The sequence below is a fragment of the Clupea harengus genome, chromosome 1 (assembly GCF_900700415.2).
Source record: "Clupea harengus chromosome 1, Ch_v2.0.2, whole genome shotgun sequence".
Classification (NCBI taxonomy): Eukaryota; Metazoa; Chordata; class Actinopteri; order Clupeiformes; family Clupeidae; genus Clupea; species Clupea harengus.
The window spans coordinates 27,946,083-27,973,362 of NC_045152.1; the positions used below are offsets into that span (position 1 = coordinate 27,946,083).

At 43.2% G+C, this 27,280-nt stretch overlaps 4 protein-coding genes across 5 annotated transcripts; 1 reads left to right on the plus strand and 3 right to left on the minus strand.

The window, feature by feature from the left end:
• Positions 1-222: 222 nt before the first annotated feature.
• Positions 223-14,602, minus strand: xpo6 (exportin 6). The gene is made up of 26 exons (XM_012821526.3): positions 14,509-14,602; positions 14,010-14,129; positions 13,263-13,353; positions 12,470-12,582; positions 11,580-11,777; positions 9,884-10,043; positions 9,445-9,522; positions 8,774-9,242; positions 8,511-8,637; positions 8,309-8,418; positions 7,389-7,497; positions 7,126-7,218; positions 6,709-6,778; positions 6,256-6,415; positions 5,960-6,052; positions 5,671-5,818; positions 5,339-5,485; positions 4,836-5,007; positions 4,401-4,556; positions 3,796-3,910; positions 3,300-3,378; positions 3,048-3,140; positions 2,645-2,806; positions 1,625-1,723; positions 1,243-1,473; positions 223-885 (listed from the first exon to the last, which is right to left on the minus strand). The coding sequence occupies exons 2-26, from the start codon at positions 14,010-14,012 to the stop codon at positions 784-786; spliced, it is 3,378 nt and encodes a 1,125-aa protein (XP_012676980.1). The 5' UTR covers positions 14,013-14,129; positions 14,509-14,602; the 3' UTR covers positions 223-783.
• A 170-nt stretch (positions 14,603-14,772) lies between these two features.
• antkmt (adenine nucleotide translocase lysine methyltransferase) lies at positions 14,773-18,054 on the minus strand. Of its 2 annotated transcripts, XM_012821513.3 has the most exons (7): positions 17,769-18,054; positions 17,536-17,622; positions 17,126-17,289; positions 16,244-16,348; positions 15,948-16,088; positions 15,783-15,833; positions 14,773-15,677 (listed from the first exon to the last, which is right to left on the minus strand). In XM_012821513.3, the coding sequence occupies exons 3-7, from the start codon at positions 17,285-17,287 to the stop codon at positions 15,483-15,485; spliced, it is 654 nt and encodes a 217-aa protein (XP_012676967.1). In that variant the 5' UTR covers positions 17,288-17,289; positions 17,536-17,622; positions 17,769-18,054; the 3' UTR covers positions 14,773-15,482. The 2 variants fall into 2 exon arrangements, with proteins under 2 accessions (XP_012676967.1, XP_012676968.1); XM_012821514.3 differs by lacking the exon at positions 17,536-17,622.
• Positions 18,055-18,248: 194 nt separating this feature from the next.
• Positions 18,249-21,141, plus strand: jmjd8 (jumonji domain containing 8). The gene is made up of 9 exons (XM_012821535.3): positions 18,249-18,540; positions 18,651-18,743; positions 18,865-18,913; positions 19,013-19,109; positions 19,276-19,344; positions 19,529-19,648; positions 19,780-19,847; positions 19,959-20,093; positions 20,313-21,141. The coding sequence occupies exons 1-9, from the start codon at positions 18,443-18,445 to the stop codon at positions 20,391-20,393; spliced, it is 810 nt and encodes a 269-aa protein (XP_012676989.1). The 5' UTR covers positions 18,249-18,442; the 3' UTR covers positions 20,394-21,141.
• Positions 21,065-26,502, minus strand: amdhd2 (amidohydrolase domain containing 2). Its single transcript, XM_042708603.1, has 12 exons — positions 26,429-26,502; positions 25,857-25,959; positions 25,607-25,743; positions 24,696-24,835; positions 24,284-24,338; positions 23,418-23,630; positions 23,055-23,143; positions 22,740-22,884; positions 22,313-22,420; positions 22,131-22,199; positions 21,798-21,899; positions 21,065-21,683 (listed from the first exon to the last, which is right to left on the minus strand). Exons 2-12 carry the CDS (start codon positions 25,937-25,939, stop codon positions 21,610-21,612), a joined length of 1,215 nt encoding a protein of 404 aa, XP_042564537.1. The 5' UTR covers positions 25,940-25,959; positions 26,429-26,502; the 3' UTR covers positions 21,065-21,609.
• Positions 26,503-27,280: the final 778 nt, after the last annotated feature.

Sequence of the window (27,280 nt, forward strand, 5' to 3'; positions counted from 1 at the left end):
TGCATCCCTGGTTCCAATAAGACTTAATAGCAAAGACTTTTAGGAAGTATGAGTAATTACTTACATTATACATTATCTACAAAATATTACAGATATTATAAAATAGTCTGTGCTACTTCGGCTATATTAACAGGTTAAAATATTAACAAAATATATACTTCAACATTCTGCCTTCTAAGATCCTACATACACACATACATAGTGAACACACAAGAATCTTGCAACTTTTAAAAAAGAAAAACTTTATTTGGGCCTATTTCTCCTGACGTGTCAGGAATGGAATGATATGTAAGCATGTGAGTCCGTCTCCATGGAGATGAAGTGAAATGATATCTGAAAATTAAAAAACATGGCTCAGCCCCCAAACACCTCATGGAGCCTGCGTCAGTCCACACATCACACAACAGAGGACTGGAACCACAACTAGAACCATATCAGTCCGCGTCTCACAGCAACACACCAGTCCAGCTTGCGGCAGCAAAGAGTCATTGGGCTTTGGCCACATGATCATTGGCAACATGTGAAAAACAAGAGACAAATAAAATCTATATCAAATAATCCCCTGCAGCAAAAGGGGTGTGGCTCACAAATAAGAACAGTCCAGACACGCCCTCTTTGGACACACCCTCCCCAGACAGCTCCTCCTCTTGGTCCGCCTCTGTGCTGAGCTCACTAGGAGGGGCTGGGCTGTGGGAGGGGCTTGGCCACATTTAAGGCAGAGTCTATGCAAGAGTCTATGCAAGCTGTTGCTATAGTTTCAGTGGCGTGGGTGGGGGCGTGTTGCTATAGCTTCAGCGTGCCAGGTGGCAGGCTTCCATTACACAGTCTGTAATAACGCAGGTCATTCACCAGCCGGTAGACACTTTGTGTGAATGATGGCAAATCCTGCAAGGACAAACAGTTGATTAATAGAAAAGTACAGAGGACTTAACACAGCACTAGCTTAGTGACAGGCCAGACAAGGCCCTCAAGCTCCATAAAGCGTCGTTTAGAAACCCTCAGAACGAAAAAGATTGGCTTGTCCGTTTCAAGGTAAACTAATCCCTATTGATATCCCTGTGTCACCATTCTACAGAGTGACCTTTGTGAAATGGCAACAAAAAGTTGACACAGCACACCAACACTCACATTTATTTTTCTCTATCACGCACACGCACACACACACACACTTCTCTCAGTTCCCATTACCAGTCAAGTACCTGCCATATCACAACAGACATGTTGTTAGTCATAATCTCTTACCCTCTCAGGAGTGAAGTTGCGGGCGAGGGTGGCACGCTGGTGGGGGTCAAGGCCCTCGCAACCGTTCAGGAACTCAGGCAGGAAGGAGGAGTAGAAATTGTGGAAGTTGACGGCGGCCATGTTGTAGACGGCCACGGTGATGTCGTCCTGCAGCAGGTCGTGGCTCTTGTGCAGGAGTACCTGAAGCAGCACGTTGATGAAATGGAACAGCATGGAGCTCTGGAACAGCTTCTGGAAAGTCGGCACGCAAACACGCACAGACACACACACAAAACATGAAAGAATGAGTTTTAGTTTAGGTCATTTAAACGTGCTCATGATTCAACAGCAAGACACATTTTCTTTTCATGGAAAGTGTGTGTTTCTGATGACCAACACTGACCTTGTGGTATAGTTTGTGCTTGGTGTTGAGAATCTCCAGATAACTCAGATTCTGCTTAAAGATGTGGATATCTGGCTGCAGGAAGGATTGGCCCAAAGCCTACCAAAACACAAAGCAAATTAAAACATATAAGTAAATCCAGCAAACTACTGAAAAACAATCTTTAAACAGCACTGTTGCCATGGACATTCATGTGGAGAATCTATTATGTAGAGAATCGATCAGAAGATATCAGGACACATCGCTTGAACTTTGAAGTAATTTTATCACTATTGCAAAACACACACACATGTAGGGTTGATTGCAAATTAGCAGGATGTACTATCTGTAGTACAGACATAGCAATTAGTACTTTGGTATGCAACTTCCAAAGCAACACAAGGCTAAATATTGGGCACCTGAATAAGTCCAAGTTAGCAGTAGTCATGACAACATAGCCTACACCGCTTCAACAAAGAATAATATGCTTGAAGCTCACTTACTGGGATAGACACACTTTATAGAAGTGTTACATGCCCACAAATCTACTGTCACACCGAATGACTGCACCTGTCTGTTTACACACCATATGGGTCATTCAGTTGGAGGGTAACCATTCAGAAATAAGTTAGGTTTTCATCCAACTTCTTAATGTGCATTTTGACCATTGGAATAAGACATCCGGACTGGAAACATTTGAAATTCTTCTAATGCTAAATTTAATAATTTTGATTGGCTGGAGGGGGGTGGATTAACTCATTATTAGCATAGGGTATAATGCGACAAAGGTTGATGGAAATGGGTTTATAGACATTAATTCACAATTGCTGCAATTATATTAGACGTTTCCATAAACGTTGCCCTGACAAACTAACGTTTTGATCCCACAGCTGTTCCGAACTCCTCCCTTGATGAGAAGAGTGTCCAGAGCAGATGGAAACGCGCACAGACTTGCATTTTCTTTAGCCAAATTCCGAATGTGTTTAAAATATGTGACTGAGTTGGATGGAGCAGCAGCTACAGGCAAAGTGTGTGGTGTACCTGCATGGCAGCGGTGAACTGGGCCTCGTTCTCCATCTGCTCGCTGGCTCCGCCACGCTGCACACTGCTCAGGACGGAGCTCTTGAAGAAGAACCTCCAGTTCTGATGGAGAATCTGGAACAGCAGCTCAAACATCTCTGCCTTCACATCTGGGCAGGAGCGCTGCAAAACCAAAAACACACACAATTTAATTTCAATGAAATGTACAGGGTACAAAATGCATTAAAAAAAACCCAATGATATTGTGGACTAACACCCCCAGCCAACACACACACACATACACACACAGACAGACAGACACACACAGACACAGACACACACACACACACACACTGTTTGTTTGATGTGAACAGCTTGTGTGTTGTTTTGTTTGTTTTGTGTTTACTGTGTGGACAGGTCTCACCTCTGCCACAATAGGATAGACCTGCTCCATGCAAAGGCTGAGAATGCTGGGCAGCAGTGGTTTGAACGTCTGTCCAGGCTCTTGAACCACCACCTGCAGGGAAACACAATAATAAACCTCATGTACATGAGACATGCTACATAACTACATAATGAACTACATTAAGGTGATGAGATTATATAATATTAATGGCTTGCGAAAATCAGGTATGTGTGGTTTATACCTGTAAAACCAGTTATGTGTGGTTTATACCTGTAAAATCTTAAGAAACTTCTGGACCACTTTTGATCCAGCGCTGCCTTCCTGCAGGATGCTGATGGCCAGCTGGTCCCTGAGTCACATGACAAAACAAACCAAATCAAGACTCAGCTCCCTGAGTCACATGACAAAACAAACCTAATCAAGGCACAGCTCCCGTCATGTCAGGAAAGCCAGACGAATCACGTTATTTCCCTTGCAGTGACATGTGACCCCTTTCAGTCGTCAGTCACGCTCCAACCAATTTAATGCAACACTGACATTTGTGTCAGTATTATCTAAGAGTGTGACTCTGTATTGCAAATACTTACATTGTGCTTCAAACCCCACAACTCAATCAAAAGACAATCATTCTTTCATGAAGTAACCATAGAGACACAGAGTACTGGAGGTCTCCATCATTTCATGTCATACACCAAGTGGTCAATTAGTTTGCTGACCTAATTAGAATCTAAATAAAACTGTGCATGTGAGAGAGTGCGTGTATAACCTTGTGAACATGTTGAGGAAGGTCTGTATGATCTGCTCCGTAAAGGCCACCCCCATCTGCACACGCAGCGCCTGGAAGAGCGTGAGGAAGAAACTCAGCATCTCATCCGTGATGTCTGAGGGGACAGAGGGAGAAGGAGACACAAATCAGTATGACTGTTCAAATGAAGAGAAGCTGAGTGAACAGCAGCATCTCTAGGCTGTATGAGATTAGTAGAGGACCAAAACGGATGGTACTGAACATCTCTAGTTTTAGACTAGGATATGGAACATTAGGACACGATCAATATGCATGCAGGCTGCTGATGTGGCAAAACAAACATCTCTGACCCATAAGCCTGTGCTGCTTATTTCCCCACTCCTTTACTTTGGCTCCTTCCACCAATGCCCCTATGAACCTCGATGAGTCTCTATTACCAAACATGCTTAAAAACCCAGAACTGCAAAGGATCAGGCTCTCCTGCTGACAATGGCTGTGGCCACTTGACAGAAAAAAAGATGTTGTATTCCCACAAAACAGAAGAGGAATTCTTTATCTTTCAGGCCGACGCTGAAATGATTGACAGATGAGCAGCTGTTTTGAAAGGGTGTGGACGTGCTTCTGACCTGGTTGCTGGATGTACTGGGGAAACAGCGCCAGGGAGACCTGCACGGATTCCTGCAGACTCTGGTAGCAGATCTGCCGTGACTTTGTGGACTCCCCAGAAATACTTTCGACTAGGTCTCTTAATACTGACAGGGTCTGCTGCATGACTGCTTTGTCTGTGAGAGAGGGGGAAATAGAGGAACAAAGATTGTAACACTCACAAGAGTTTGGGGTGACAGAGAAAGAGAGGATAGGATTCAGCCATCTAAGGGCCCCATATATAAATATGCAATAAGTGTGTGTGTGTGTGTGTGTGTGTGTGTGTGTGTGTGTGTGTGTGTGTGTGTGTGTGTGTGTGTGTGTGTGTGTGTGTGTGTGTGTGTAGGCAAGCATTAGACAGAGGCGGAGAGAGGGCAGTGTGTGGCTGTGGGAGTGTTCTCCGCTGCTGGGCTTACTGTTGGGGTGGTAGGCTGGCGGGCGGGGCAGGAGGCGGTACTGCTGCGTGAGCGTGCTGACCAGGCGGGCGTGATTGGACGAGCGGCTGGGCCACTGCTGCTCCGACTCCGGCAGGCACGGCCACGGCAGCAGCAGCATGTTGGAGAGCGCTCTGCACACCAGCACGTGGGCCTGGGCAAGAAACACACACACACACAGATGTACGTATATAAGAGATATGTCTCCCATCACTACAAAACCAGCTCTTTTAAAAGAACTGTTAACAGAAGCACCCTTCCATAATTGCTTAGAATGTATTGCCCTTGACAAAATCAATTCCATTCACTTATGCTTAAATATTGGTTAATTAAATAGTGATCTTTGATATTTAATATTCATTTTGCATGTACTAATGACAACTTAAAATAGAGAAGGCAGTATTTACATCCATATAACTAACTATTCAAATAATATCAACCATGTCTGTCATATTTGAGTGTGACAGATGCACACACAGGCCTACCTCATGGGTCAGCTGGTGGTTGTGGTTCTCAGTGATCAGGTTGAAGACGTTCTGCACTGCTGGCAACGACACCAAGAACACCGGCCGTACCGTGGTTGCCATGGAGACAAGGAGATGGCATGCCGATAGCAAAAGCTTGCCTGGCACCTAAAAATATGAGGAAGTTGATGGGCATCTCCAGACACTCTGAAACTTACTCAAATAAATGACTTAATGAAAGAAAATCTATTATCTATGCTACAGCACCCCCTATGGGACAAGCTGGGTAAATCTAGAAGTCAGATTATTGAAGTGGTCAATAATAGTGAGTGTAGAAATTGATAGGGCATTACCTTGGCACTGATAAGGGGCGTGGTGGCGGCCATGCTGGATGTGATCAGGTTGACAAATCTCGTTTGGTCCTGCTGTCGCTGCACCTCACTGCAGAACTGAGCCAGCCAATGGGAGTAGGCCTGCAAAGCTGCCAAGGACTCGGCATGGCTATAAGGAAGCAAACACACACACAAGATTCAGTGTGGGTCATGGTGGTATTGAGTGTTTATGCATGTAGGCACAGGTACAAGAAGGTATGTGAATACCTGATGACTTGTGTGAGTGCGAGAGCTCATGAGAGTTACTTACACATCTATGAGGTCTGGTTTTAAAACAGAGGGAACCGCTGTCTCCACATCATACAAGCTGATCTGAGAACCATAACATGTGACCTCCACCAGCCTATGAGGACAGACATCAACACTCAAATTCTCATTGGACAACAAAAAAAACCTGTTTTTTTTTTATTTCTCATTACCATAGCATTTATGATTACACTTTGTAAAGCATCATTGGAAATCTTTCATGTACTAAGGAGTGGTGTTGTCACAACTTGTCATATGACAAGAAATAATCGCTCTGGACCCACGGTGTAGATCACCCACCTCTGTACAATGGCTAGGGCATCGGAGAAGCGCCCAGTAAAAACATCTCCGGTGAAGAACTCGGCGAGGCGTCCGACGGCTTGCAGCAGAGAGCTGAGGTCCCGCAGGGCACAGTGTAGCTTCCTGCAGTCTGCCTCCGCCGTGATGTTCAACCGCCGACCTGCAAGCAACACACACACACATTATATACACACACATTATATACACACCAACAGGCATTTTCTGACCACACATGCAAATGACACAGACATGAATGCAGAAAGGGCATATACAATAGCAATAAAGAGTACATAGAAAATGAACCATACGCAGTAAAAAACATATCAACACCAATCAACAGTACAGATGCAAATCAGTGATCTCACACACACAAACACACACTCTCATCGGCCACACAAATACACAGCTAAGAAAAGAGAACAGTTAAATGACACTGTAAGGGTTGTAGCTCACTTGATCCCGATGTCACAATGAACTGCTGCAGACCAAGGTAGATATCTAGATCTTCTTGAAGCACTGGGAACTGTCCACAAAACAGTTAGAGATAACAAATACAAATGTATTAATTTACATGTCAGTAAAACAGTGACAGCAAATTGAAAGTTATGTATTAGGGTCATCCCAGAAGTACATGACAGCATTACAACAATGCCATCATTGCGCTCTCAAGAGACGTGAAGTAAGGCAGGATTTTTAACAATATAGACACAAATACCAGACGAGAAGTGTTTCCTTATTATATTCATGTTATTGTCTAAATGTCAGACAAAACAGAAACACACCGGAACTTCGATTAAATGTAAAGACATCGACTAAAGCATACACTGAGACACAATACACACGTATGATGTGCTGAGGATGAGAGCTCACCAGAGTGGAGAAAGTCTGAGAGGGAAGTAGCTCCATCACCTTGGCGACCACCTCCAAACTCTGACGCAAGTACCGTTGCCACTCTGTCTGTTTCTATGGCGCCAGACATTCAGTTCAAAAACAGAGAACAGGTTTCAAAGCCGCAGATCAAAGCACAAAGAGGATCAAAGTGAGTGCCATCTCAATGAAAAGCAACTTCATGTCTATCGCATGTGGCTCTCCATCGAATGAAAACTAATTCTATTCCTGATGATGCTACTTACATCATCATCCAGAGTCTCGTCATCAAGCTCCTCCAGTTGGCTCTGGTTCGATCTGAACTGGATTCTGTTCAACACTTCCCTGAGCAGCAGCACCAGAGCATCTTTGTACCTAAACAACATCAACACCAGACAACAGTACAGAATATACAGAAACAGAATCAGAGGGAGGTTTTTTTAACATGGCAAACAAATCAACAGCTTAAAATTGACTAATCTTTGATTCATCTCTGCGATTACAGTATGGATGCAAGGCATGAAACTGAAAGAGTAATATGCACATGAAACAATGTTGTCTCTAGTCTATGAAGTGGCTTTCACTGACTTCCTGTTTTCACACAGGGATATGTTAGCTGTGCTTTTCTCTTTCCCCATCTCAAAGTCAGTATATTGAAATAGAGCTTTTTAGCTGAGATATTTTAGGTGGTACACATGAAACACATCCAGAGCTTTTTGTTCCAGAGAAAACTGCATGTTTTGTTGGCCCTGCTAGCTCATGTAGTCTGCTCAGGGTTTGCTGTAGTCTGGCATCTCTCAACTGAGATCAGTGAACTTTGAGGAGCGGGTTAAGTCATGACAAAGAGGAAATGCAGACGTGTACAATCCAGAAACAACAATGGCTGCAGTCATACAGGTTAGCAAAGATGCTTCAAGTGGATTTCTTTTAGCAGCAGCTTGGATTATTAGGCCTCGGAAGTCTCAGACACACACAGGTCTTTCTTTCTTGACCTACCTACAGGGTTGGGCAGGTTGATTTACCAACTATCTGAACTCAGCACGTCATGGTTAGCTCACCTCTGGCAAGTTGTATAGTTAAAGCAACAAGGCATAGGAGGACACATATTCCACCCCATCTTCTACACCAGTATCAAATTAGTTTGTTAGCGATCTACCCTTTTGAAACGCGCACACGCACACGTTACCTGTTTAAAACACTGTCACTGTCAGCCAGACGGCTCCTGATTTTGGTGGTCATGTAATCCAGGAAGATACTCCAGATGTCCAGACAAGACAGATAACCTTCATGGGTTGGCTGAAAAACAGTGGGCAGTAAAGCAAGGGCCACGTGCAAAAGCATGTAATGCAATCTAGGACTTTTTGGTGCGACAGGGTGTAGTTGGCTACCTGATTAAAAGTGTACTTGAAAAGAAGGCCTAAAAACTCGACCAGGGGGAACTGAGCATTGGACTCAATCCGTCTCAGATGAACACTAACAAACAACCGCAGGAAGTCTGTGAACTTCTCCAAATAGCTGAAAAAAGAAAGCAAGAATGAGCATGTAACAAGGGACAGTTGCATTATATGTGTGTGTGTGTGTGTGTGTGTGTGTGTGTTTGTGCCTGCATTTGCTGAGCCAGCGAAGAAGAGGTCAAAGCTCAGAGCCATACCTCTCGTCCAGTTCTTGAAGCCGGCTCTTAACTGTGTGCGTGTGGGTGTTGCTGTTGCTGTGCGAGTTGGTTTGTGTGAGTTTTTGCAGCAGGTAAAAGGTTTGGTGGGATATCCGCAGCAGGAACTCCTCAAAGTCCAGAGGAACACAGTTTTTGCACATGAGCTCGTTGATGCAGCTCATCGCTAGGACCCCCAATCGCGCCCTCTCCAACTGGCCGACCGGCTGCCCTGCTCGCGACAGCCCCGTGCCACCATTGGCTGGGAGCGGGTTGGTGGAGGTGTCCCCGTTGGAAGTGGGTGCCGACTTGGTCTTGGTGGACAGCTGGCAGCCGAAGCGGGCGAAGTGGAAGATGGAGGCGAGGAGGGCAGGGGTGATGGAGGAGGAGAGGGGGATCCAGCTGAAGAGGTGCGCAAGACATTCCAGAGCCAGGGAGCACAGGGCGCCGCTCTCCGAGCCCAAGATCAAAGCTGCACACCAGAAGAGAAAGACTTAGGTCTAATCACATTAGCTGGGTATGTGTCCCTACATGAGCCCACATTCAAAGCCAAACATTGGTATCATTAAAACTTTTCCATGGTCTTGGCATGGTAACCACTCATGGCCATTCGCAGTGTGCAAGAGACCATTTATCAGTTTTTACAAAAACACTGTTTCTCAGTCACAACTCACTACTTTCACCGGATGTGGGGGAAGGAGGGGGCGTGGTTGCAGATCCACTGTGCTTCTCCCAGACCGTCTCCAGGATACCTGCGGAAAGTTTCACTCATCATTATCAACCAAACCGGAACTACACAAGAGATTGTGTGAGAGCTGTGTGTCAGTGTGGAAGTCTGTCTGTGTGTCTGTGTGTCTGTGTGTCTGTGTGTCTGTGTGTCTGTGTGTCTGTGTGTCTGTGTGTCTGTGTGTCTGTGTGTCTGTGTGTCTGTGTGTCTGTGTGTCTGTGTGTCTGTGTGTCTGTGTGCGTGTGCGCACGTCTGTGTGTGTGTGTGTGTGTGGAAGCGTGTGTGTGTGGAAGCGTGTGTGTGTGGAAGCGTGTGTGTGTGGAAGTGTGTGTGTGTGGAAGTGTGTGTGTGTGGAAGTGTGTGTGTGTGTGTGTGTTTTGCCTCACCGGTCAACAGGTTGAGTACGGTTGGGACCTGGTCCAGCAGGAGTTTGCGGAGTTCGTCTTTCCTGGCGACATTAAGGTCCTCTCGAGGGCACACCAGCTCTTCAGATGTCATCTTCAGTAACACCAGACCCAAGGAAGCCATGGAAGGGGTTTGCACCAGCTACCGAGCACACAAACACACACAGACAGACACGCAAAGTGAGTGTGAATACATTTCACCCACTGACAGTATGGATGCATAATGCCATATGCATGTCACCAATGCTATTACAGGGAAGTCATACTTTGTGCACAGTTCAAATGATGTATCAGACAATCACAGATTACAATTGCAGCAAACTACTGAAGAAACCCTAGAGCTTCGAATGGTCAACTGGTCAGTTGATGAAGTGGCAAAACAGACATCAGGAGTAACATAACCAACACAATTATTATTATTATTACAACTATTTCTCTCCTCTGATCCTCTGTGCCTCCATTTAAACATGCATGCATTTAATGTCTGCAATGTGAATTTACTTTTCAAAATGCGTGTTGAGTGTTACCCAATAAAGTACGGCCATGCATTTATTCGAGCCAAGAATCTGTACACGAGTCATTTCCCGGTAGAGTTTCAACAAGGTATGCACCCTAATCAATGTGTAGCAGTATACCTGACACTGCCAAAGAAAATGAATGTGACACTCTAATCAAGCCCTCCAGGGGATTTTGAATACATAAGCCTGTATGTCAGATTAGGATGAAAACACTGAGGCAGGATGCCTGCCATAGACTAAGAATAGAATACAGAATAATGCAGATGTAGCACTTCACAACAAAATCGACAGATCTGCACATTAGCATTAGGAAAGACTGTGGTATAATTAAGAGCTCACCAACACTGGCAGAGTAATAGGGTAGGATGTCTTGCCAGTACTTCCGACAGAACTGCCTTGAGCTTGTAACTGGTTTTAAAGGTCAACACTGAAATATGAACACTGAAATACCCTGCCTCTACAAGCCATAAGCGCCCCTTACTTCTGCTTCTCAAAGTCTTTAGTGTTGTCTATGAATTTCTTAGCCACCTATCACGACACTGAAACTAAACTGATGTGACACTCTGACCAGTACTCTATGTGGGAAATATTTTCCATTTCCAGGGCAGTGCACTTCGACCACGCTCCACTAGTTATAGTGACTTCAGGCTTAGCCTGCTGTACCCTCCGGCTGTAACACCAGGAAGACACAACGAGGAAGCGAAGTGGGAGAAACACAGAGGGACTGAGAGGTTTTCTAAATGCATCTCATGTAAAAAAAAACATTTTTTTTTTAAATAAAACAAAACATTACAAATACAAACCTTTGAACATTCATATATGCTCTTTAATGCTGAGGCCCAGAGCTGCACAGAGCTGGTCTGACGCCGACTTAACCTCACTACATAAAAAAGACTCTGCGGTCTTTGCTTCACTAAAATGATGACATCCACAAACATATCAACAAAAACACCCACTTTTGCAAGACATGACTTTCAGTTGTTGTGCTTAGTTGACAAACACTAACATTTAGGCTACCTAAAACCTATTGGTTCATTAAGTGTTAATTCAAATAAATATATTTGATGTGTAATGGTAAGACTTTCATAAACAAACATTGCTGTGAGACCAATATCATGTCACATGTAGACTAAAAGTGGGCCAAGGCTTATTGTACATACCTGTAAAGTGTTGCTGAAGAAGTCATGGTAGAACATGGGCCAGTCTTGCCGGCCAATGTCCACAATGACTTTACACAATTTATTTCTGATGAAGAACGGCAGAACTGCATGCTGGGAGAGAAGCAACTTGGGAAGACAACTCCGAAGCTCAGCCTTCTCTTCACTGGCCACTCCAACCCACATCTTGTTCACCAGGTTCTGTAGGAGACCCATTGAGAGTGCACTCAAAACACGACCAGCCAATCAGCATAAACCACCCATGCGTGTGCATATCATCGTTCTCGGGAACTATAAATGTATAAATGTCTATTACAGATCAGGCTTCCGTCCCAGTTGTGCAAAAAATGAATATTCAGAAAAGTGAGACAGCATGTACAGAAACGACATCCAATGGTAAATCAGCTCAAACCTTCTGTCATTCTGATTATTACATATGGGTAAAAAAAACACCTAACCCAATTTATTTTTAACCCTATGCCTATTATGTTTTGTCTTCAGATCAGGACTAGACACTGTACTGTTGAAAAAAAAAAAGAGAGAGAGCTTGGTTCTCAGTTAGGTTCTCCTGTTTAAATAAATGAATTTACATATCTATTCTCAGCTGCCGGAGACACAAGCTGCCAGACAGAGTCCCACAATCTGAAAAGGAGTCAGTATGTGCAGAACTACCAGACACTCTATGATCAATGTCAGTGTCAAGTGTGAAGTGAAATCAATGTATGAGCATCTGTTTCATCTGTGAAACCAATTATCAGTAGATCGTGTGTTATTATAATCTTGGGTCTCTTCAAATTCAACACAGGAAACCTACAAGTGAAACATGCATGATGGGTAGTGAGGGCCATGTGTGGACGTAAATGTATAGAGGCTATGCGAGAGAATATACCAACCTCAAACACAGTAAGGCTGTACATCATGACATATTCATTCCTGCTGTTGGACAGAAAGTACAGGCAGTGCCTCCATGAGCCCGCCTGTGATGCGAAGGTATTAAGCAACTCCTCTGCAAAAAAACAAACAAAGAATGAGAGCAGGTTCAGAGACTAAACTATGCAGTGTGATACTAAAGAGGCAATGTGTGTATATTAGTGTGTGTGTGTGTGTGTGCAGATATTAGTGTGTGTGTGTGTTTGTGTATATATTAGTGTGTGTGTTGCGTGTATTAGTGTGTGGGTGTATATTAGTGTGTGTGTGTGTGATTCTGATAAATATCTTAAATATCAGTCCTTCAGACACTGGATGGGATTACAAGTGTAACAGTCAAATATCCAGACAAGACCAGGGGTACAAGGGGAGGGGGTGGGACTGTCTGTGCTTGTAAGGGGAGCAATTACATTTCGTTAATCTCTTTAGAAAAGTGGGAGGATCCATACAAAACACATTTATACGGTCTTGGTTTGAGATTAACCTACTCCTATACTATTTTGAGAACCAAAAAAAGTCCGCAAAATGCCACTCAATCAAAAAAAAATTTGTAATGCTATTTATTATTTTCCAGTGATTTCCTCATACTTGATATGAAAGTGCTACACATTCTAGGGATTGGCAATGGCTTGAAACACTTGCAAAATGGCAATTTGATCTAATTCTATAATACTATATAACAACACTCAACCATAAGTGAAGAAGGAACGGGTGTTGCTGCCTTCTATGATATCTCAAAGAGTTAAGGTATGACTTTACCTATCTCTCTCTTTCGTTCATTTGTAGTGCAGCTGTGGAAAAACTCTGTCATTAAGCTCTCAAGAGCACGCAGCGAGGTCTCCTCAGTTGCCTGTGGGAAGGATAGAAGGGGGGGGGGGGGTCATCAAATGATTTGGGTACCCATCATGGCTAATTAAAGTAAATCGCAAGGTATTGTTAAAATGAGGAACACAGTTTGGTAGTTTGCAGCTCAAGTCTGCGAGATCATGCGCGTTCACACTGCCTACATCTGAACTGTCCTGGCCTGGCGTGAGACTGAAATTCTTCAAATGAGTCACGACACGTCGTGAATTGCTCAACAGCGCACATTCTTCAGGGTTCATGACGTGATAACACGGAATCGCCATCGATTACATTTCCTGCACCTAAGTTGCCGACACATGAGCCGTTTCAACTCTGAGAAACGTTATGTACAGTAACCCGATTTCTACAGGAGAAGCCCCGCTCCCTTATGTGACAGAACACACCTGTCAGTAATCATGGTGATATTCTGTTATTAAGACCAGGGTCCATATCATAGGGCTTCAACAAAAGCATTGTATCAGCAATTAAACATTGCCCGTTATCATCTTTGAAATTGCCCATATAACAAACAGGGGCGCGGCGGGCCACAAAATGGCCTGCACACAAGACAATCAGTAACATTTCCATATCAGATGCAGCACTCAGTATATTAGCAAACAAGCCTATTTTATATTATCTAGGTTTGTCAGTTTTGGTACTCACCATAACCGGGTTCAGTGAAGTTCAGCGCCCGGTCGCTGCTGCGTGTCTGCGGCTACTGAATAGACAGAGAGCTGGGGCACTGTCTCATGCTGTGTCCGAGGCGTAGGGCCCTTTCAGCGTCTACAAACACCAAAATTCCGCATCACGATCGAGACCTTCTGTAACAACAGCTTACCGATACAAGGTAAGGTACCACCGCTTTATACAGTGTTGCGCTAAGACAGTCGCTTGTTGATACTGTTGCAACACGGGGCTGAGTCGGGGTGACAACAAGACCCTCTGCAGCGCAGCCCGGATGCAGCAGAACACAGTCTAACTCAGAAACGCCATACACTCGCAGCTATTCTCCTGCAAATAGATAGCAGTACTTCGAAAAATCTGTCAGTGTTTCTGGGTGCTGTGGGTTGATGCCTCCGCAGTAAGCTATTCGCTAGGTTCGATTAGCTTTCGCAGGCCTCAAAACAGCAGCTTCCTCTCTCAGCTCACAACCCCTCCTCACCGGAAGTGAAATCTTAATCTTGGGCCGGATGGAACCGGCAGTAGCGAGACGTGTGGCAAGAGAACGCACCGCTGTCAAATTATTCACACTTTATAAATTGAATAGGAAAGCCAAATTAACTGAGACGTGAAATATCTGGGAGTGCGACATTGTCATGGCAACATGAGCGTGTAGAAGGCTATATGGTTCGTTCTAAGTGTTTCTACACCTTGCAGCTTTGCTGTGGATTTTCTCCAAATATACCAGGCAACACGTCAATTGAAGTAATGGAACAGAACGCCTTTAATAACATTTCATTTTCCACGTTTCACATTTCAATATTTGTATGTACAAATATTCTTGACGGTGCCCCATTTTTCTGTTCGTTTTTCACAGCTCAGAGGATGTGGCTAACCTGAAGTTGCAGGCAATGCGTTGTGTCAAAGTTAGAACAGTGCATGTATCCTAAAATGAAACTCAATATATCTTCATTGTAAAAACCACATAGACCCAAACAATTCATTTTAAAAGACTGATAAGATTTCATAAATATATTAACCAAATATTTCTCTGCTCATAAAATTACATAATGCATTATAAAACATGCTTTAAAACAAACATAAAAAGAGCTGACATCAGGCAGACAGCATATATAGAAAAACTAAATCCACAACAGAAGTCTGACTGTGGTGAGTCACATGCACCACTAGTCAAAAAAAAAATCTTAAGCACATGCAGATGACCGCAAAAGACCTCATTAAGGAGCTAATGTTCTTCTTGCTCTCTCCTTCTGTGAGGACTCATCTCAGAAGAAAAGAGAACTAGTAAAAGAATTTCACAACTCTTCTTGCCCTAATTCTGTGGTAAAAATACTAACAATGGGCCAACTTTATGTTCCGTGTCACACATATATAGTCTACAGGCTATATACAGACTATACACATATAGCCTACAGAGACTACAGAAAGAAACTGACACTAGACTGATCTTCCGCTTTATGACTGTAAAGAGTCTATGTCCACTCCTGGCTTGTTGTGTTGTCTTAAGGCTTGCATATCATAGGCCCAAGCCCGGTCAACACCCTCCCCCTCCACTTGAAATGGTGTCCAATCACGGAATGGGAAGCGACCAGCAACAACCAAGGCATCATCAGGAAGTTCTGCCAGCAATTTCTCCTGAAGAAGAGTGAGCTGAAGAACACACCAGACATAAGAGAACATACACACACAAGCACAACGATTGAAAGACAATAAAACATGGATTTGAAAAAGCAATAGAAACAGCAAGGGACTTACTACACTTGGAGCCAGAAACACTGTGACGTTCTTACACCTGGAGAGGTCAACCTGTCAAGGCTTTCACAAGCACATGTGTTAAACAGAGCACCCTTCTAAATCACATTGCAGTATCAGTGACCAAATACAATATTGTAGGAAGCTAACACGAGGCTATTGATGTACCTTCCATAGATCCTCCTGGCGATAGGATACCTTCCCATAGTACCCTGCTCTCCAGGCATGAAAGTTAGCCAGCCGCACGAGCCAAGGATTCAACTCGTAGCCGACAGCAGGAGAAAACCCCTGTTTGTATGCTTCCAGCACCTGAATGCATACATATATGCACACACACACAAAAGACACTTAACATATCTATGTGTTGCTGTTCAATGCATGTACGCTTAAGCTTAATTTATACAAATTAAAAAGTGTCGGTGACATAAGCATAAATTAGGCTTAAGTGATGATCTCATACTCACAATCCTTCCATCTCCAGAGCCAAGGTCAGCCAGAGCTCCAGATCTTCCATGTAGCAAAGATATGACATTCCGCACCTGAGTTCTGCTAGCTGGCAAGTAAGGCACCTGGCAAGGGTAACAATGAGTCATTACAAGTTAATTACAGTTGGGCCTATGCTCAGTGGTGGAAGAAGATTACGATATTTTACTTAAGTAAAAGTACCAATAAGGCAATGTAAAAAAATGTGGAGCTAGTTTGAACTACTTTATATACATTTTATATACAAGGACACCAGATAAATATGAGTGGTTGTGAGATGATTAATGGGAGAGGAAAGCAGAAAAAACAAACCACTTATACACAAATCTGTTTTCAGTTTTTGGATTATTTTTGGTGAGATATTGGATCATTTGATTGAAATTAAACCATGTGAGAAGTTTACAGTGAAAAATCTGTATTTGGTGGGAAGTGGGATCCCGACTACACATTGCTTTCTGTAAGATGTCAGAAGCCAAAAGGTTAGAAACCACTGGTTTAATCTTTAACAATGCACTGTATTTTCAAAGCTTGTTATAGTATCCATAGTGTAAAATCTTAATCTTAACTAGTAGCCTACCTACAGTTTTGAAATAAATGTAGTGGAGTATAAAGTTAAATATTTCCCTCTGAAATGTAGTGGAGTAAAAGTATAAAGTAGCATAAAATGGAAGTACTCAAAGCAAAAGTAGGGCTACCTCAAAATTGTACTTATGTACAGTACTTGAGCAAATGTACTTAGTCACTTTCCACCACTGCCTTTGCTCAGTATTTAATTACAAATGTGACAGCCACCTCATCCATTCATAATAACAAATTCATTATCACAAAACCTTCAGTGTCTGAGTTGTAAATCGTGGAATTACCTGCAGTCTAAGAGGAACTTTGCGGAACCCTGGCATGAGGATCCCAGCCCACATGGCATACACAGCTAATCCTGTCCCAGCAGTGATCTGCAGGACACCCCAAACACCTAGACGCCTCTCTCTGAACTCTGAGAGTAATTCATCTGGGGTGTCTGTGTCCATGTCTTAATACAGGCAAGAAGAGAGAAAGACAAACAACGATATACACTTTGAAGGTCTCAACTGAATTTTAGGGAAACAAATTTCAATTTAGGGTGATTGGTCCCAATCTCACATTCAGCAATGTTTCAACCAATAATTACGTATAATGTGTTAATTGCGTCGAGACGAGCCGTTACTTCACCGAACTCACACATTTCAAATGACAGTAAAACATGGTAATTAATTACATGTGACGTTATAACGCATACCTTTGCAGGGTTACACCATGGTCGGACCGCAATGTTTACTCTGGATGTTTACTCTTCACGCATGCACTTTCCGAGAGTCAAATCATACTGATAAATACGTAAGATGTGGTTAGTTAGTTAGTTTCAGAGCCATTAAACTAGCTTCTGTATAAGCCTGTGGTCTCTATACTCTTTTGATGTTTCATGGAATCTAATTCTAATCATATATGAAAAATTCTGACAATACCACTAACCTTCAGGGGCAAGCGCTTCGGTCCGGCTCTGAAATCATACCGTAAGTCTCCCATTTCCCACAGAGTGAGGAATCTGTGTTCCGACCTCAAGTCCATCTAACATGACACAGTACATTATAATAGTAAATAATAATAGCATATGTGCACTGTACGAGTTGGCTACAAAGATATACTGGTGCATAGATTGATGTCTTAAGTTTGGAATAATACATTTTTAGGTTAAACTAAAGAGTTAAATAATTACCAAAAACACGGTCTCAGATTTTACCCTGCCAATGTGCTGGATGTTCAAGCCATGGCTTACCTTTCTTCACTTTATAGTAAGCCTAATCTAAGTGGAGAAAGTACAAAACATTACAAGTTGGTTTACAAAATGACAAGGAATTACACTTTCATTGTATGAAGAGAAGTTAAACGGTTATAAACTCAATGCTCCAAGACCAATTTATTGAATGGTGAAAAGTAACTTCTGCTATTCTTTTTATTAGCCTACACTGATTTCTTAGGGTTCTTCTGGCTTTGAAAATGAAAGGCCCACCCCTCGATTGGTGTGGCCTTTGTTCATTGGTCTGTGGTTCAGTGCGAGGTGGACGTTATAGAAAGCATCCTAGGCCATCATCCATTGAGCATGATGTGCAGGTTACCACGAAATGCACGCAAAGCGAAGTTGACATATGGAACTCAAAGTGACATGTGTATTTTTCTCGCTCCTGTCGGCTTGGTTATCGGTCGCACGCGACAGCGAGCAAATATCTGGTGATGACGGTGGCTGGTGAGTCCAGGAGAGTAATTTCAGCCGCTAACCTACAATGTTTTGATGGTGACTTTAAGTGGTTAGCTAGACAGTTAGCTTTACGTGCGTTACTCTATTTCTGACTCTAGGTCATCAGGAGGCGACAGCCTCACAGACGAGGGGCCCTGTAACATCGATATCGAAGACCAAACGTCTCTTACATACTCACAGTTTCTTCAACAGTAAGCATATGTTACGGTCTAATTGACCCTGATGAAAAACAAAAATCAGTAACTGAGATGCAACTTAGCAAAGCATTAGGTACAGTACAGAAGTTATAAATGTACGTGTGTTTTTTGACAGGTATGCATACACAAAGCCTGTGATTCTCAGAGGCATCACTGACAACACGGTAAGAGGGACTTCAGTTCTGCAGCCAAATACAACATATTTAATAGACATCTCATGTTGGGAATGTAGCTTGTGATGAGTTGCCCTGTGATATTTGCAGAGGTTCCGGTTCATGTGTTGCAAGTACAATCTACTTAGAGAGTACAAAGAAAGAACAGTGAGACTCAGCACAGCAAACACACATTCCTACAGGAAAGGTACAAGCCCTCTATCTATCTATCTATCTATCTATCCACACACCCACCCACCCAACGAAAATGCATCAGTCCATATGAAAAATGGTGGATGCTGGCAACTTAAAAACAAAACTTTGCTTTTTCAGTCACTTGTATTCTTACTTTTTTGTGTGTACTCTCTCTGCAGTTGATGTCCCCTTTGAAGAGTTTGTTAAGTTCCTACTAACCCCTCAGTCTGTGGACTCTCTGGGCAGTGGTCAGTGTCTCATGATCCATCACAAACACATTGGTGCACCTTTGCTTGCTATTCAAAAGTACATGTTGACCCAATGCACATCATATCTGTCAACTATTTTAGCATTGGGCAGCTGGTTGTATATGTGACTGCTCTGAGGGATGGTGTACTTCTGTGATAATTGCTCTCATTTTGTTTGTTTCAGAAACTCTATACTTCTTCGGCGATAATAACTTCACTGAGTGGCATGCCTTGTTTGATGAGTACAATGCCCCCCCTTACAAAATCCCCTATACCAGCCCAGCGTACAGCTTTGGCATAGCAGGTACATACTGTGTTGACTCGCATTGTTTTCTAGCAAGCACTTCTGCTATTCTCATTTTGTTGCTGGCACCACTATTTTTTGCTGTGATGATTTCCACAGCTGCTCCATTTTTGTCTTATTCTCTATCACAGGCCCAGGTACAGGTGTTCCCTTCCACTGGCACGGACCAGGCTATTCCGAGGTCATTTATGGCCGAAAGGTAAAGACACATCACTAGTCATTTATAATGAGTGTCTGTGGCCTGGTTTATTCTCAGCCCACTGGCTAATGCCCTTTGCCTTTTGTTTGACGAGTGTGACATTTTCCTCAGCGCTGGTTCCTGTACCCTCCGGATGAACAGCCAGAGTTCCACCCCAATCACACCACCCTGACCTGGGTCAGTCAGTCCTACCCAAGCCTGGGGATTCACGAGAGGCCTCTGGAGTGTACCATCCGGCCAGGGGAGGTTAGGAAAAATATACCATACTTATAGATACACATACACAAAGTGCATGTCACACAAGTGACATAGAAGATTTGTATCAGTTAATAAATAGGCACTTCTCTGGATCTTATTGTCATTATTTCTGATTATTAGACCCAATGTTTAATTATCTGTTTTGCGTGGGGAACCTACTCCAGTCCTAAATTATTCTCTGTGGACATCTTTTCGGTTCTTGTTTAGGTGCTTTATTTCCCTGACCGCTGGTGGCATGCCACACTGAATCTGGACACCAGTGTCTTCATCTCTACATTCCTTGGTTAACCCCTTGCATGTCAAACATGGGTCCATACCAGAACTTACTGATGTGTATGAGTTAGGGTGACCAGATGCTAACAGACCAAATGTCGCCTGGTACCGGTAGCTTTTACCTTATCTGCAAAGTTACGCCCTATGTCTGCGCAGTTTGATTGACTGCCGTCACAGCCTTTGGATGTTTGCCTTCACTGCTCTCTTCTCAGCCATTGGATGAAAAGCTTAGCTATGTTGCTTTTGCGGGACATTATCTCAGTGTGCCCGATGCGGGACAAAGGGTCAAAATGCTGTGCAGTGCAACACAAAGCGAAAAATCTGGTCACCCTAGTATGAGTGTGTGTTTGTCTTGGCGCGTACTTATGAGTGTGTGTTTGTGTGTTTGTCTTGGCGCGTACTTATGAGTATGTGTTTGTGTGTTTTTATGCTGAGTGGCAAAATAAATGAATTCAATTTATAATGAATGTCATGAGTCTCGTTCGTGACATGAGTGGACATCTCTAGGGGCATAGATGTTTTAGAAGCTGGTTTGCTTCGTTCATCTTAAAGTTCAGAGGTCATTGTTTAGGGTGTGTCAACAGAGCTGTATATGTCTTAAGACTCCTTTATCCCACAGCTTACCACAAAACTTGAAGTAAGATCAAGGTTGGTCAAGGTTTTATAGGAAAATAACATTACACAACTATGTTACACATGTATTGAATGTCAAAAATGTCACATTTACAAGGAATGCAGGACAATTAAAAAAAATATTTCTATAGATCACCTTTCAGCATATGAATTTATGTGGAAATGAAAGACCACTGAAATGTGTCTAAATCTTCACACGTGCCTAACAATCTCATGGGTGTTGGCCCTGAAAGATAAACTGGTTGTACTTAGTATGGGAAGTTTATCAGCCAATTCAATATTAGGATAGGTAGGTTGTTTGTTTGTGCATCATTCAGCCTGACCCACGTCCTTTGTTTACACTGAAGGCCACATCAGTTCCCAAAATGTGAACATAGATTAGAAATGTTTTCATTGCATAGCTTTGGATTTCAGAGAGATATCCCTCGGCATATTGATATACCACCACAAGCGCACACACATCTCGGCTGTGTGTTTGTGTTTGTAAATATTAGGTTATCATAGCCAGTGAGGTGAGCTCCCTGATGAGTTCGCTTAAACTGCCCAATTACTGAGCAGTGTAGAAGCCCTGGTGTAGTGTGTTCCATCCCATTTCACTTCACTTCTTCCAGACCTGCTGGCCCATTATGTAGGTCTCTTGGACCGTCAATGCATCATCCAGAACAACAAAATCTGTCAATACACAAACACACATCTAAATCAGACCTATGTGTGTATAAGAGATATACACACCATACAAGAGAGCCAGAATCACACACACACACACACACGTGCGCGTTTACAGACCTGCATCAGTGTTGAAGTCCAGTGTTCCCTTGCGATGGTTCAGGCCTAACGACTCTGCAGGACGAAGAGAAGCGGCCTCCAGGGCAGCCTCCACTGAACAGCCTGCCAACAGTCAGCAGACAGCACAGCTAAACACGTCTCATCACGCACTGCTTACTCTTCTCAAATAACATCAGACAGGGATTTAAATCCATGGGCTCTTGTAAAGTAAAGATGTTTTCCCTAACCATTACACACGTATAATATGTACATTCATTGTAAGAGTATGTACATGTGCATACATTCAATAATGTACTCAGACACACACACACACACACACACAGAGACACTTACCTGTTGCCTTTCTGAAATGTCTCACACACATGTCCATTGTAGCAATGCTCCCACTCAGTGTTTTGGTTCCTGTATTGAAAGGATGTCAATGTTTCATTATCCGTCAAATTGGCATGATGCAACATGTCAACAGTGGTCTATGTTGCTAATAAGAATGTCTGTTAGAGTCTGGTGGCAGAGACCTGCTACATAGGCGTGAAGACCCTGGATGTCTATTTCTTGCTGGCCCAGAGTATGATGACCAGAAGGAAGACCCATTGCTGCTATGGCATCAGTGACCAACACCAACCCTGAAATACACACACACACACTTATATAAGATCTGACAAACAACAGGAAATGTGTTATATCATGCCCCAGGAGCTGTTATGTTTGTGTATGAGACCATGCTTGTGTGTGGTGGGGCTCTCTAAAGTGTCTGTTGCATAATATGTTGCTCATAAGGCACAGGAAAGCGACACTGTTTATGAGTTTAAAAGAAGATGAGAGTGCCGTGTGCTCAGTCTGGAGGGTCTACATGTAGTTGTGGTTGTAATTTGTTGTAAGTGATCTGCGTGAAATTAATGTTTTAGGGTGTGTCTGTGTGTGTGTGTGTGTGTGTGTATGCACCTGTTGGATGTGCTCGGTGTGCAATGCGCAGTGCTGCAGGGTGTGTGTGTATTCCATCAGCAATCATTCCATAGAAAACCCTGCGTCCTGGAGGCACCTTTTCACTGGTTAACAATCCCACAATGCCCGGGTCCCGATGGTGAAACTGTAACAACAATGACAGACTGTGTCATTATTTTGTATTTGCAGATAAAGGTGAAAAGTTAGCTGACGGTTCTTTTAACATCACAAATAAAACCAGGGAAGTGTTGGAAATAGCTGTGACAAATATATTGCTTTTCACTGAGATCACAATGTTGCTGTGCCATGACTTACAGGTAGCATAGCGTTGAAGAGGTGAGTAATGAAGGAGGCTCCCTGATTCACCGCTTCTTCAGCCTGAGATAAGTCAGCCATGGAGTGGCCTGAAGGGACAACAGGCTCAAAACCAAAAGCCACAAATATCTGCCATCTAGTGCAACATGCTGGAACAAATCAGCAATGTAGAGAGCTGCAGGGCACCCTATACTGAGCACCATACACAATACTTAATATGTCAAAACTATTAAGAAGAAAATTAAGAGACAATGATGTGTGTTAAGCAGAAGAGAGATGTGCTCTCCAGCTATCCATCTCAGCACACGGAAACAAGACAACAAAATGAGTCATTATGGGAGAGTTACTTCCTCATTCACTCACCCACAGAGACAGTAATGCCCCTCCTTACTAGCTCCTGGATCACTGGCCCACTGTTGGACAGCTCAGGTGCCAGTGTCACCATGACAACGTTATCTAGCTGCCCATAGGTCTCCAGCAGATCAGTAACCCCCCCTGCTTTAAAGGTGCGCAGGAATTTTGGTGGGTGAGCGCCTTTCTTCTCCTCGCTGATGAAGGGACCTTCAAGGTGAACACCTAAGGGGACAATAGCAGAGCTCACAAGAAGAAGGGATAAATTGAAAATAAATCCTCAAAACATAAACTATGGATAAGCTGGTCCCGTGTCCTAAACCTGATCCATGCTTGAATGTTTCTCTTACTGTACGCATTCTTTAATGCAGTTTGCCAGATGAGCTGTATACATTTCATTTACAGAGCCGAGAGGCAAGTGGTATTCAGTGTGATGCATGAACCACAATGCACAACATTTCACCCAAATGTGTTTCGCAAAATTCAAGCATGCTTGACATAAGCATATGGAGATGGGTCAGTTCAGATGTAACACTGAGTAGAACCAATACATGAATAAAAAGCATGGACGGCATATGCTCAGTCAAAAGTGAAGCTACCGTAGGGACATAAGAAATGGCAGAGATTTAAGCAAATATGGTCGTTACTGTGCGGACCTGACTGATTTTCTGTTTACTGCTCATGCTCTGGCTGCAAAAAGCACTTACTGCGCATGCTCTGGCTGCAATTTTGCCAATATGGCATGACGCCATGTTGACCATGCTTTTTACAGTCATTGGAACTGATTGTGGTGCCAGGGAGCAGACAGCACAAACTGAAAGAATGAGAGAAAGCCAAGACAACCTAGGCAGAATGACAGGCTAGTTCGGTCATCATACCAATTACTCCGGCTCCATGGGGACCCCCATTCTGAACTTTGATCTGGGGAAGTACCTAAGAGTGGGAAAAAGAGAAAAGTACAGATAAAGAGACAATGGGTGAGGTGAGTTGAGTCCAAGGTTAACTGAATAAGTGACTGAGTGAGCCATATTTTCATTTCACGGCAGATACTATCTGTGGGTATATGACTATTACTCATTGCCATTCTGCCATGCCATGTTGTCATTCACTAACATATGTTGAGCTCAAGTGAATTAGAGTGTGCCAGCAAATTATGTATATGTATATGTACACTAATGGGTTGAAACTACTCATCATTACTACATTACAAGCCGGTTGAGAGCTTCAAAGAATGATGTCCTGATTCATTGAGTGAGATAGAAACTGAGTCAGGGACTGATCTGGCGATACCTGGTGGTAGACTGATGTAGGTGAGGTAACAAGGGTGGGGCAAAAGGAAGTGACACCATGTTCCAGATTCTTTTTGGCCACCAAGGCTACACCGCCACTGATGTCACCACTGGCCTGGGAGAAATCCACACCATATCCACCTAATTCAATGCAAATTGTATGTGCAGTACATATGCAATATCAGTGACACCACCATATGCAATCTGTTGAATCATATTGCATGTATACTGGAATGTATATATGTTTTATATGAACTTCATTTCCAGTTGATATGAGACAGCCATGGTCACGTGACTGCAGCTTTATTCAAATGTGTATAAAAATGTATTTTATTCAAGCATAAAAACATGCTGAGATGGCATGATATGCGTTTCTCATGTCGTACATATGACTCAATGTTCAGATTCAAGAATAAGTCTTAAGATTTTTAGAAGTTGAAATACACTGGTAGAACGTCCCATTTTGTGCCAGAATGCAGTGTGAATGCCAGAGTGAATGGTTTATTGTTTAAATCTAAGCTTTGTGTTCTAATTTCGAAAGTCTTGTGATTTTCATCTTAAGTTCCTGTTAGCATGTGTTTTCTGTTACTGATCAGAGTATGTTTATGATTTGTGCCTTAGTTCTTTCTCTGTTACTGATCAGTGTGATTTGTGCCTTAGTGTGGTTTTCCCAATGTGTTGGTGTCTTGTCTACCCTTGCCCTCTGCCATGTGCCCGTATATAAATGCCCATGCCAGTCTTTCCTTGTGTATCACTGTTTGAACATTGTGCCTGTGTGTAATAAACAACACAAGGCCAAAAATACGACTGACTCTGCACAATCACTGCAATTGGGAGAAATGGTTTAAACAAATATTTTGTTGTTCCTGTGGGAATAGGAACACTCTGAGAAAGGAGTGGTAAGAGTCTTACCATTGATCTGCACGTCTATGAACCCTGGGGCAATGATTTTGTTTTTACAGTCAATTCTCTGGTCTGCAAAGCCTTTCTCGTCAAAGAACAGCTTTTCAGGATCAAGAATCTTGCCCTCCCTCACCCACAGGTCCTCCCTAAACATATAAGCATACAAAGTACTTAAATAACTACATACCACAACAGAATAGAAAAGCAACCATAGCTTCGAACATGCTTTGCAGGAAAACGGGCGACAGTGTGTCTGTACCTCTGTATCTTGTGGTCTCTTAGGATCCTGCAGTTGATAAACTGAGTGATGGGTGCATCTGATACGCTCTTATTGGACGGCATCCTGCCCTCGAGCGACCCACCTGGGCAAAACAAATCTGTAACTGATACGAAAAAAGAAAGAACACTACAGTTTATGATGCTCAGTGTTATTAAACTTCACTATCAACACCTGACACGCCCGAACAAGTTGCGAAAGATAAAATAAATGAGCTATGTTATAACGTATGACTTTGACCTCCAGTGCCATGAAATTCAACACTCTGAGCATTCACCATAGTTTACTGGTGAAAGAAAGGTGATGAGAAGAGATGATGAAAAAGGCACACAAATCTGGCACCGTTTTAAATAGCCTAGCCTACTCTTTTTGTTCAACTGTGTTTTCAGTGTGATGGCACTTCATAGCGTCCCAAAATTACGGTAGAAGAAAATACAATTACTGGCACAAATAAAGAGGCTTGCCTTCAAAGCTGACATGTGGTATTAAACCGATAATTTCTCAAACTTGGTTTCACCGTGTCAGTTAGGTTGATAAGCTCACAAGCCACTCACCTCAACAACACTCCCGGCACGCGTAGATCTGCGCAAATAGGAAACGACCGGAGTCGTGTGTCACGCGCCCTGTCAGCTGACCAGGGGGCGTTCCCTAGTGAAAATAAACACAGTTTTCCTCCCTTAGGCCACATGGTTGCGCCAAAGATCCCGTTGTTGAAAGGCAGTGAAATGTCGTGTGTATTTGTGTGTGTGTGTGTGTGTGTGTGTGTGTGTGTGTGTGTGTGTGTGTGTGTGTGTGTGTGTGTGTGTGTGTGTGTGTGTTGAAGAGGGGGGGGGCGTTTTGGAGTTTGTTGACAGTAACTGACAACCAAGCCCCTGGTTATTACTCCCACTCACCTGCGTCAGTGACACAAAAGGAACAGCCCCTAAGGTCAGTGCACACTTCTACACACATGATAATGAGAGATCATGTATTTATGAATGTTAAAGTGTTATTGTGTTTGTGTGTGTGTGTATGTGTGTGTGTGTGTGTGTGTGTGTGTGTGTGTGTGTGTGTGTGTGTGTGTGTGTGTGTGTGTGTGTGTGTGTGTGTGTGTGTGTGTGCATGCGTTTGTGTGTGTGTGTGTGTCTGCAAACATGCTTGTTTGTGTGTGTGTGTGTGTGTGTGTGTGTTCTCACTGACGCAGACCCTTACAGCTAGAGCTTGCCACAGGTCAGGGGTGACACATTGAGCTAATTGATTAGCCTAATTAAATGTGATGAGTTGCGTCATTTGGCCAATATATGACGGAATAGGGAGAAAAAAAGACCCTCACATACACAGACACATCACACACACACACACACACTGGACACATTAACACTCTCACACTTGTGAAGGGAAGTGTGACCATCGGTTGCATTTCTGCT

What these genes read in the sequence shown, in the direction of transcription:
- jmjd8 (XM_012821535.3), top strand. Translation starts at nt 18,443, where the DNA reads ATGGAACTCAAAGTGACATGTGTATTTTTCTCGCTCCTGTCGGCTTGG. An exon ending in CACACATTCCTACAGGAAAG is followed by an intron (nt 19,110 to 19,275) that starts GTACAAGCCCTC and finishes CTCTCTCTGCAG; the next exon opens with TTGATGTCCCCTTTGAAGAG. An exon ending in TGTGGACTCTCTGGGCAGTG is followed by an intron (nt 19,345 to 19,528) that starts GTCAGTGTCTCA and finishes TGTTTGTTTCAG; the next exon opens with AAACTCTATACTTCTTCGGC.
- amdhd2 (XM_042708603.1), bottom strand. Translation starts at nt 25,939, where the DNA reads ATGCCGTCCAATAAGAGCGTATCAGATGCACCCATCACTCAGTTTATC. An exon ending in CATAGACGTGCAGATCAATG is followed by an intron (nt 24,836 to 25,606) that starts GTAAGACTCTTA and finishes GCATTGAATTAG; the next exon opens with GTGGATATGGTGTGGATTTC. An exon ending in GGGCATTACTGTCTCTGTGG is followed by an intron (nt 23,144 to 23,417) that starts GTGAGTGAATGA and finishes TTGTCCCTTCAG; the next exon opens with GCCACTCCATGGCTGACTTA.
- xpo6 (XM_012821526.3), bottom strand. An exon ending in ACAGCCTTACTGTGTTTGAG is followed by an intron (nt 11,778 to 12,469) that starts GTTGGTATATTC and finishes GGTCTCCTACAG; the next exon opens with AACCTGGTGAACAAGATGTG. An exon ending in GCAACTTCACTCCTGAGAGG is followed by an intron (nt 886 to 1,242) that starts GTAAGAGATTAT and finishes TTGTCCTTGCAG; the next exon opens with GATTTGCCATCATTCACACA.
- antkmt (XM_012821514.3), bottom strand. Translation starts at nt 17,287, where the DNA reads ATGGACACAGACACCCCAGATGAATTACTCTCAGAGTTCAGAGAGAGG. An exon ending in AAGTTCCTCTTAGACTGCAG is followed by an intron (nt 16,349 to 17,125) that starts GTAATTCCACGA and finishes TACCCTTGCCAG; the next exon opens with GTGCCTTACTTGCCAGCTAG. An exon ending in TGTTTCTGGCTCCAAGTGTA is followed by an intron (nt 15,678 to 15,782) that starts GTAAGTCCCTTG and finishes TGTGTTCTTCAG; the next exon opens with CTCACTCTTCTTCAGGAGAA.